The 10,841-nt window shown below is 38.3% G+C and overlaps 1 protein-coding gene across 2 annotated transcripts; it reads right to left on the reverse strand.

The window, feature by feature from the left end:
* Positions 1 to 4,269, reverse strand: LOC142622898 (glucan endo-1,3-beta-glucosidase 13-like). 2 transcript variants are annotated; one of them, XM_075796457.1, is made up of 4 exons: positions 3,845 to 4,269; positions 1,011 to 2,285; positions 617 to 647; positions 1 to 486 (listed from the first exon to the last, which is right to left on the reverse strand). In XM_075796457.1, exons 1-4 carry the CDS (start codon positions 3,897 to 3,899, stop codon positions 342 to 344), a joined length of 1,506 nt encoding a protein of 501 aa, XP_075652572.1. In that variant the 5' UTR covers positions 3,900 to 4,269; the 3' UTR covers positions 1 to 341. The 2 variants fall into 2 exon arrangements, with proteins under 2 accessions (XP_075652572.1, XP_075652573.1); XM_075796458.1 differs by lacking the exon at positions 3,845 to 4,269 and adding an exon at positions 3,474 to 3,615.
* Positions 4,270 to 10,841: the final 6,572 nt, after the last annotated feature.

Raw genomic sequence — 10,841 nt, forward strand, 5'->3', positions numbered from 1 at the left:
TCACACAGCATACTTGTACATTCACTTCACTATAATTTGCAATAATAAAAGTTCAAAAGCTACAACAAACTCATGGCACAAATTTGAGCTCTCAAAAGCATGCAAAAAGCATATATATTTTAATATCCCACAAATGGCGTTGTCTTGCTGGCCATATTCTTAACACCTTTCACTATCATACAAAACTACTACACGGGGAGGGGATCAATCTAACAATTACATTCTTCCTCATGCATTTGGGGAAAATTTTTCAAACTATTTACCTGTCCTTGCATCAATAGCACCACCACCGGTACTTCTCATTTCCATGGCAAAATCTTTACAGTTCTGAAAGATCAAACTTACCAGGCATGGCCAATATTCAAGAGGAGTGAGAGGACAGTCACAAGAAGACAAATACAGATCCATGTTGAAACTTCATTCTTTGTAGAGCCAGAAGAAGTTGAAGAAATTGCCGTTGTATTGCTTGCCACAGTTTTGTTGCTCCTGTGTACATTGCCAGCAGGACCTCATGTCAAAAATGAATCATAAGAGTGTGTTGATACATGAATCATAAGAGTGTGTTGATACATGAAGTGATTAAAGAAAAGAACGCCATGTCAAATATTGAACTTACCCTGCTGTTAAATACAAGCAACTATCATAGCCTGCACAGTCAAAAAAAAATAATTGTTTAGCGAGTCTAGAAATATATTGCACAGTTAATCTTACACAAAACTATATAGTTAAGCAAAGGCCATGTTAAAGCAGCTTTTCAAACTGATAAAATCATGTTAAAGAAGCTTGTCAATTTTATAAATCCTATTCCAATTAATTTGCCAGGGCATTTGCAAGCTGAAGGAAGTTCAAGTTACAAGCAAAGGCCATGTCAAACACATACATATGCTTTTCAGAAAACTAGCTGCATCTGTTAAGCAGATGGTTGGATGTGCTAGAGACAGGTAAAGGAGGGGAAAAATAGATTTTGAGGATATTCATATGACAAGAGGTTGGATCCTAATAGTACTCACTTGGGTTCTTATCAACTTTAACTCCATTCCCTCCAAAGCTGCAAGCAATATCAGTAGCCCCATTTTGCTGGTAATAACTGTTGAAGGCATATGATGCATGAGAGATTGTAGTATCTGGCTCATAACAAGGCTGACTAGGCTGAATAGCAGTGCAGTCCACATTCCCCGGACCACAAGCCCAGTCCAAGGCATTCTGCAAATCCTTTTCAGAAGCCTTACTTGAAGCTATGCACCATGTTGTTCCATTTGAACTGGTAACGTTCGACTCTGTAGTCATTACGGCAGCACCTTTTCCATTGAAATCCAGGCTATAGACACTTGTCTGGTCAGGATAAAACAAGCCCCAGTTCCTCTCAGATTCCAACCCTGGCTTTCTATTTTCATTGAACAAAGAAAAGACATACACATCAAGCTCCTCTCCAGGCTTGGCAGGAGTACCAGTATTGTTAATGACATGCCGAATCAAATTGGTATTATAGGTCTGAGCATAATCAGGGGTTGCAGCTGACTCCTTAGGTGATCCTTTGGAAGGCCAGCCCGTTTCAGTGACCATGACTTTAATTGTTCTGAAATTTAGAGCCATCAGCGCAAAATAAAGAGCATCAATCTGGGCATCAAACATGTTTGTGTACAGCAAACCAGTGTTTGGATCAATAACTTCTGAAGATGACTCAAATAGAGCATAGTCTAGAGACACATTGCTCGGAGAGTCTCTGTAAGCATAGTAAGGATAAATATCAATCATGAAAGGTGACTGGTTCTCAGCCAAAAATTCCAGCATGGGCCTCAGGAAAAATGCATGGCTACTATTAAAAGCCCCAGCAGAGGGTGGGAACGATCGGGATAAAACTCCAAGGGAATGGGTACTTGAAACTTTGATCTTCTTGTGTAGACCAACTTTTCTAAGGGCTGCGAGGACATTATTCATGGCAGGTACCACTAAGGCAGAGACATTATTGGGGCTTTCTGTGACTTCAGCACCAACAGTTATGTATGTGATCTTAGTGGCTGGATAGTAAGGAAGGATGCTGTTCTTCAGCCATGTGTCTGCATTTGATTGGAACTGGGAGAAAGGCAATAAGTCTGAATTTGTAATTCCAATCATAAGTTCAACTCCAGTGCTTGAGAAGGCCTTGAGAACCTGAATATTGGAATCATAAATCCTAACATATTTTATGTTATGAAGTTGAACCAGCTGGGCCACTTTATCAGTTGTGGGGAGGTCATCAGCATTTCTTCCATAGCAAACTCCAATTGTGCTTCCCCTGCATAGATCTGTAACAGAAATTGATTAAATTCAAAGTCCTGAAATAAACTGCTGAGGCAGTACAAACAAAGAGAATAACCAGCAACTGCGGCCATCGTGATCCACTTAAACAATGGGAGATATAGAAGCCTTTTATCGAGTAAAAGTCACTTCTTTTTAGCAAACTTATTAAAGTGCACAAACAACACAATAAATTAAAGGGTAACAATACATTTTAAATGATAATAACACTTATGGCCTGTTTGGATGGAGGGGGGAAGGAGGGGGAGTAGAGTAAAGTTGGCTAAAAATAAGCTAATTTTATGCTAAATTTACACTCCTCTACTCTACTCCCCCCCTCAATCCAAACGGACCATTAAGAATGAGTGAACATGACCTAATGTTTCAACCATCCGATATGACACAGGACAGAACAAATGACTTATATGCAGTCCTTATCCATAAGAGTAATGCTATGAACACAGCAAGTTTCAAACGAATAAGTCCAGCACTAACACTACATCATTATCTACTACTAACAATTTGCTACCTCTAAAGGTATTGAAAAAGTTGAGTATTTAGACTTATGTATCCTTAAAGACACACACCATTCGAGCCTTGGTCACAAAGGACAGCAGTCTTACAGACAGCCAGTGGCCTACCGTTTGAAGTTCAAACTACTAAACCCCATTTTTGGGAATTTGGGATGCTAAAAATTTAACAAGGTCATATAATTAACAAAAATGACTTCCAATCAAAAATCATAAGTTCAGAATTACTCTGCCACCTACTATAATCATCAAAAGAATACATATGGTATGGTGCATTAGTAACGGAGCTTCTCAAGCACTTAAACTAAAGATGTTCAGAGTTCTAAGCTTGGACTTTTTGAAGCTTAACTTCAAACTCGTGGATTTTCTGAGAGTTGAAACAAGTTCAAAAGCCATGCAAATATCATGTGTGCATATAGTTCAACAATAAAGAAAGCTGATAATCACACTGCTTCATATTATATATAAGTGTGTCATATTGTTCAAGGACAATTTATAAGGGGTACCCAAACTCAATAATTGCAATCTAGCTGTAACCCACACCCACCATACAAAATTGCAAAAGTATAAAAGAAAACGATGAATATAGCACAACCCTGTAGACCCAAAAGAAGTTATTAATATTTTGCCCCAAAAATATACAGTATGTAAATAAAGACAGCTTACCAAGGTTAACAATAGTTTACTAAAGATACCCAGAAAAAAGTTTTAAGATAATGATAGTCATTGATTAGTGGGCTGAACCAGGCCTTTTTCTCAACAAAGACGTCATCACAACAGCCAGAAAGAACAAAAACACCGACATTTTGCACAAATACTGTTCAAAATGTAGATTTGCTCTAATAATAAGGAAGACCCAGTTGTTGTTAAGAAGCGGAGACTAGTCCCATTAAAGAGAATCAAGATCTAAACAAAGCAAAAAAAAAAAAAAAACATTTCAGAGAGCAAAGAAGGAACCAAAACAAGCACTAATTAAATTTAAACTCCAAGAAGAGAAATGCAGAAGAAGAATCTAGAATAGAGAATAAAGCACGGACCTAAAAGCATAAGCAAAAGTGAAGCCGCAAAGACAAGCCTGAACCCCCTGGCCATTAGGTCTTTCAAGCTAACAATGCTTCTGCTTCTTCTTCTTCTACAAAAGTGATTAGTAACGTTCTTATATCTTCTTATAAACAATCTAGAGAGGAGAGTAACGGCTCTTTTTCTGTTTAGTAGTTACTGAGTGTAAAAGAGAGGAGTGTAAAACCGTGAACCTGCTCTAAAAGCTTAAAAAGATGCTTAAAGAGTGATAAATGTATGTATGTAAGGGGAAGGCTTTTTGTTTTTTGTCTGTTGGTTGTGGTTTGTGTCAGAAACTCAGGAGGGTGTGTCAGCATTGGGACCGGACTTCAGATTGGTTTATGAATTTTAGTTTAGTTAAACGCCTCGGTTCCGCAAAACTTTTTATTAGGATGTCTGTTCTGTTTTCCACTGCTATGAGTACAGTATTTATACACATATTCTCTCTCTCTATCTCTCTCACAGTCACTCACGACTCACGTGACACGACACAAACAAACAAACCCACTTGTACTGTCAACGGTCCACGCCTAGGAGTGACATAAAAATGTTCAAAATCTCTCTCTCCCTCAAGTGACTGGATTTGGGCCTTTTTATTATTTTTTGTTCATTTGGGTGCTTTGGGCTTGTGTAGTATACATTTGCGTTTAGGGAATGTCTGGGCTTGGGTTAACTTAGCAAGCTCCATAGCTTTCAGGGGATGCCATAACTGCATCAGATTTTAGTAGGTCACTCCCAACTCCCAACTCCCAACTCCCAACAACATTATGTAAAAGGCCAACACTTTAATGCATGCAGTTTTTTTTTCTATAAGGATCATGCTAACGAGTACTTTAGGGTATTAGTTATCAATTCAATTAAAAAAGCTTTGATGGGAAAAGAAAAAAAATAATTTATGTTTTAACAGTTTTTTTTCATTTTCCATAAAAGTGATGTCAAAATTTTCCATAAAAGTGATGTCAAAATTTTCCTAAAATGAATTGTTAACCAATACTCTAAGGACACTCGTTAGCATTTTCCTTTCTTTTTTTTTATCAGAGCATTTTCCTTTTTATAAATGTTTAATTGCACCTAAAAAAATTTAGTTAGTTCAATTATAAAAAATTATAAGAAAAATACACATTGGTAACACTCGATTCAGACTCTTATCCAAAAAAACAAAAAACAAAAATCGATCGAGATTAATAATTCTCACCCATTTTTCATGCAACGATGGATGTTTAACACAATTTAGGCTTTCTATTTTCTTAACAAGAAAAAGAGTTAAGAGTAATAGTTTACCATAGTTGTGATTTTGACACATGCAAAGATCCAAATTGAACCAACCTACAATCTATATATATATATAAGAGAGAGAGATAAAGCTGAGAGAAAATTCAATTAAATTTCAAATTTCAAATTGAAATTCAATTAAATTCTAATTTTGCACCACGTGTCTCATTTAATCTAAATTTTTAAATTTTTATGGCAAGTGAGTTAATTCACTGTAAAAATTAAATTTCAATTATACTTTAATTTTACGTCACGTGTCTAATCTAATTTAACTTTTTTAATTTTTGTGTCAAGTGAGTTAAATCGGGATAGAAAACGAGGAGTCCTATATAAACAAACCATAAAAAAATATAATTATATATCTAACTTTATATATAAAATTAGAGGAAAAAAGAGCTTGAATAATTTTATATTTATGAACCATCTTTTCTACAACTAAAAATAATTCAAATTTATAAGTTATTTATGTAATAATTCAAATTAACTTTATATATATTGATGATGCAAGAAAAATCAGTAGGCTGAATGCTTCGGGCTTCGAAGGGCTAGCGGTTAATTGGAATGCCTGAAAAAAGAACACACGATTAAAGGTGACCAGAGTGGACCGGCCAAGGATCCTCCAATGCCAAAGTTAGTTTCTTTCTCAAATTCTGTAATTCAAACTTTTCAGGAGTTATCAAAAACTTACCTTCACTTGATGTGAATGAGTGTTTATATAGTGTGGTCTTGGAGTGGTTACTTGTTTCGTAACTTCCCCTACAAATGAGGAAGTCAGAGGGTTCAAGATTAACCTCCATAAGTACTATAGGAGTTAGAATATTTTATCTCCTATAACTGTCGTGGAAGTTAAGTATTGCGGAGGAAGTTATAACGATGAACCAAGACTTAACTCATGCCTCAAGATAATAACACGTGGTCCGATTTATCTCTTGTAAATAAATTTCTAGAATTATTCCTAAGTGTCAGATCTTGTCCAAGGGTTTTCCTTATGGATGACCCACATGCCTATGGATGACCGTCCTGACACGGGAAGTCATTTTAGCCTTCTTAACCTGGACAACCTCTATGGACGAGCCGGAGTTCATTTTCCTTTTGGTTCACCATTAGTGGCCCCCTTGTCCAAGGGTCGTCCAAAGCATTGTTGGATTTACTGTTGTCCTTCAGACATTTTTATTTTTTATTTATATATATATTAGTAGTTTAATGTCTTGCCATGTGTCATGACCTCATTGGTGACTAGTCACGTTGGTCTGTATTTTCGATGAATATGCCACGTGTTGTTCTCTGGTTGGTTGCATCATTTCAGATGCCAAATTTTACTGCCTTTAAATAGTAGAATTCCTCTCCTACCCTTCGCATTTTTCAAATTTTCTCTCTTGACATTCGTCGTCCAAAGCCTCTTCTAGAAGTATTTCCGCATCTTTAGTTTCCCTTCGTCTACAGCCAGATATTTTCTTCATACTCGTCTTTAGGTTTTCCTCAAGGTTTCTTCGAAATGTCTGAAATTGTTGTCTCTTCGTCTAGTAATAGTGTTGATAAGGAGATAGACGAGTATCACGATTTAACTAGCTACAGTGGCTCCAGTAGTATTAGTAATGGTAGTAGTAGGGGAAACACCACGGACGAGGAATACACCTCTGGGGTTCCTTTAGAGGTCCTTTAGGAACAGCTTAGGACGAAGGCAGCATCTGGGTCTGGTGCTGGTCCTTCGGGTGCTTCCTCATCCACTCCTCTGGACGAGGTTAAGACAATATACAGCTGTGCTATGGGAGCCCACTCTAGGACAGACAAGAAGATATTAGCATCCCTTAGGAGTTGGTACCAAATTCTAGACGACTTAAACCCTAGGTTGGCTGCTCGTGGAAAATGGTGTTGCCAGCCTCGTTTTGGTGTAGGTGTTTATGAGGCTTACCTTTTAGGAGGTCTTAGGTTGCCTCTTAATACTTTTTCCAGGGAGTTATTCACTAGGCTAGGTTTAGGGTTGTGTCAGTTTAATCCTAATGCGTGGAGATTAGTCGTCTCTATGCAAATTTTGTGGAGAGAGGTGTTTGAAGGGGATCGTCCTCTCACTGTGGACGAATTCCAATATTGTTACAAACCCTCTGAAATTAACCAATCCCTTGGCTTTTATCAATTCACAGCCAGATGGAAAGATAGTAGATTAATAAAGTCTCTTTTTATGTCAGATAGGAACTAGAAGACGGAGTTTTTCTTCGTCTTTGGTTTTTGGGCAGGACACCCTGTTGAGGTTAGCAGAGATCTATATGCCCCATATACTGGAGAATTATGGAACCTTCGTCTCGAAGGTATGCCTATTATCATTATTTTATTATTTTTACTATACATGTTGTTTTATAATTGTCTAACTATTTTCTTGGTTTTCTTTTTCCTGCAGGTGTTAAACGACCGTCCTTGACCAAGTTTTATCTTGGACGTATCTAGAAGGCTCAGCTACACCCTGAGAGGGATTTCCATTCCTTGGTCACTCTTTAACATCTTGCAACGTGGGGACTTGGTCTTGAGCCCTCTCTTGAGGCTATAGCCCACGAACTTACAATCCGTAGACGTAAGTTTCTACTTAGAAAAAATTTATTTTGATATCATCTTTTTAAATAATTCTATCATTTTCCTTTCTTTTTTCTTTTCAAGGATGGCTACTATGAAAGAAAATAAGGGAAAAGAGGTAGTGGACGAGGTCACCAGGCCAGAAGCTCAGTCTCAGCCTCGTCCTTCTGTTGGAGACAAAAGGAAGAGCTTGTCCAAGATGCTGGACTTGGAAAACCTCCCCAGTCGTCGAGGGCATAAGAAGGCAAAGCATAGGTCGTCCAGGTCTGAGGTTATCAAGCCAAGTACCGTCCTTCCTACCTAAAAGTGCCATCCGTCCAAGTTCTTGATATGGACGTGCCTAGTCCTGCTGGTTTACCCCGTCCAAGACCACTACTCCTGCCTCGTCTCAACCTCCTCCAAGAGTTCCCATGAACATTATTGAGAATGAGGACTTGGCCTAGGAGAGGTTTTAAAAGCCTATGACTGAAGAGGATGTGGCGACATGCTATGACATGTCCTTGAAAGAGTTTGAACACTCTGCTGTTCATGACCTCTTCAAAGTGTGTAACCTTACCTTTACCTTGTCCTATCATTCTATTATTGTTATTATTATTTTTTTTTAATAGGACTTTTAACCATTCGCGTAGGCAATTTCAAAGTTCATCGCGGTGTCCAGGCAGGCCATAGAAATAGACAAGGAGAGGGTCAAGCTTAAGACGAGGCTCTAGTAGGTCAAGGACGATTGTAGAGGCTGGGCTAAAGTAGTGGGCAAGGCTAAGGACGAGGTTAATGAGCTAAAGAATCTCGTTGAGGAGTTGAAGGCCGACATTGTTGAGAAGGATACTCGTCTTGATCATTTTCAAAAGAGGAATGACGAGCTAAGTATCTTTCTCAATGATGCCAAAAAGGTTGCTGTGGAGGATTTCAGAGCTTCTAGCCAGTTCAGTGACCTTCTGAACATGAACTATGCTGCTGGCTTCGAAGATTTTCGCATGGACCCTATTGAACACTTCCCTAAAGTAGATTTTAGCTCCATCAAACTTCAACTTGGTGGCGCTGCCAGCTCCCTCCTCCAGACGAGTTCTGAAGACGTCAACATTGAAGACGATGCCTCCACATAGCCAGCCCAAGACGAGCCCAAGACTGGAGAGAACCCCTCAGGATAAGCATAAAAATTTGATCAATTTACTTTTCTCTTTTTTTTTTTCTTTTTTTTTTTTTTTTTAAGTAGGAGGTCCATTGTTTTGGACCATTTGAATTTATTCAAGTACATTTGTCTCGTCTATATTCTTCGTGACGAGCTTTCAAACAATTACCTTCTAGGCTTTAACTTACAAGGGTTTTTGGACAGTGGTCGTCTACTCTTTCTTAAACTTCATGAATGAATATTTATTTTCATTGCTTTACTTGCTATTGAACATGTTATTACTTGGACGAGTTTATCTTTTGTTTACACCATCCATGTTATACTGGTTTTTAAGTGGTTCGTCTACTCGTGGTGTTTTGCTCATCTATATTCAGGAATTCCTTCATGTTCAACATGTTTGCCATTCTTTGAATTTTACAAGTACAAATCGTCCTATGAATGGCGTTGCGTTTATCATCTTTATTTGTTCAGAAACTTAGATGGTTCTTTTCCTCGTCCATAGGCTGGACATTTTACTTTCGTCTTTGAGTACAACACTTCCAACATTCACTCGTCCATAGATTGGATTGTTTTGGCTAGTTATATTTATTCATGGATTTTAAGTATTCTTATACGCATGCTTTTTCTCGTCCGTTTTTGGACGCATATGCTTAAGGTTTTATCTTGTCTCTTGGAGAATCATGCATTCTCTCGTCCATAGGTTGGACGAGCATGCCTTAAGCTCATTTTTCTTAGCTTCATCCTTATTTCAAGGAAAGCTTGTAGAAGTTATATCCCTGCGTCTAGGGATTTTTCTCGTCTTGGGCCTTAGTTTTCTTGTGGAAGAAATTATGAGAGTTGGATTTATGTATCACATACATTGGAAATCCAAACTGCATATACATAATATAAAACATCATCCACAAGCATGGCACGCGCTTGGAAGCCAGTGCCTTAAGGAATTAAAATACTTATACAGAGACTAAGTACATAATTTCGCCCATCACAAACTTATCTTCAAAGGTGCATAAGTTAGAGTCTAATGCACTTTTTAGGGAATTAAAATATAAAATGCGCAGTAGTAGTAATAAACCTAGGTAAGGTAAATAAGAGGGAAGCCCTTCAACTTCATTACAGAGGCTAAGTACATAACTTCATCCATAATGTTGCTTGTCCACGCCGACCCTTCATTGATAGTACCTTCTCAGATGCTCGACGTTCCAAGGGTGCTCCAGCTTCCGTCCATCTAGGGATTTCAGGTAATATGATCCATGCCTTTTGCAATTAATGACCCTGTAGGGTCTTTCCTAATTAGATCCCAGCTTCCCATGAGTTGGGTTTCTTGTTGCTAAAGAGACCCTTTTTAGGACGAGGTCCCCAATGTTGAAACGCCTAAGTTTGACCATTGCATCATATTGTCTGTCCATAAGGTTTTTGTACCTTGTTGTCCTTTGCTCTGCGTCCATCCTTACTTCGTCTATTAGCTAAGACGAAGTTGCTCTTCATTATCCTCATTTTGATACTCCATCGCCCTATGTTTGCCATGTGCACTTCTGCAGGTATCATTGCTTCAATTCCATAGGCTAACTTGAAAGGAGTTTCCCCTATGGGAGTCCTCATAGTTGTCCTATAAGCCCATGGAACATCTAGTAGCTCGTCAGGCCATACTCCATTTTCCCCCTCAAGCCGAGTCTTGATGATTTTCAACAGGGATTGGTTTGCAACTTCTACTTGCCCATTTGCCTGTAGGTAAGAGGGTGAGAAATAATGATTCTTGACTCCAAGTTGCTCACAAAAGTCTCTGAAAGGTGTGTATCAAACTGTCGTCCGTTGCCGGACACTAGTACCCTAAGTATCCCAAACCTGCATACAATACTCTTCCAAATAAAGTTCTTGACATTCTGTTGTGTGATCTTTGCTAAGGGTTCAGCTTTCACCCATTTAGTGAAGTAATTGATCCCTACTATTAAAAACTTCATCTGCCTAGTTCCTAGTGGGAAGCGACCTTTTATGTCCAGTCCTTATTGCGC

This window comes from Castanea sativa, chromosome 1, assembly GCF_040712315.1.
Source record: "Castanea sativa cultivar Marrone di Chiusa Pesio chromosome 1, ASM4071231v1".
NCBI classification, from domain to species: Eukaryota; Viridiplantae; Streptophyta; class Magnoliopsida; order Fagales; family Fagaceae; genus Castanea; species Castanea sativa.

Coding starts and splice junctions, on each gene's coding strand:
- LOC142622898 (XM_075796457.1), bottom strand. CDS start 3,899: ATGGCCAGGGGGTTCAGGCTTGTCTTTGCGGCTTCACTTTTGCTTATG. Junction 2,286..3,844: donor ACTTTTGCTTATGCTTTTAG/GTCCGTGCTTTA, acceptor TTTCTGTTACAG/ATCTATGCAGGGGAAGCACA. Junction 487..616: donor TGCTTGTATTTAACAGCAGG/GTAAGTTCAATA, acceptor CAATGTACACAG/GAGCAACAAAACTGTGGCAA.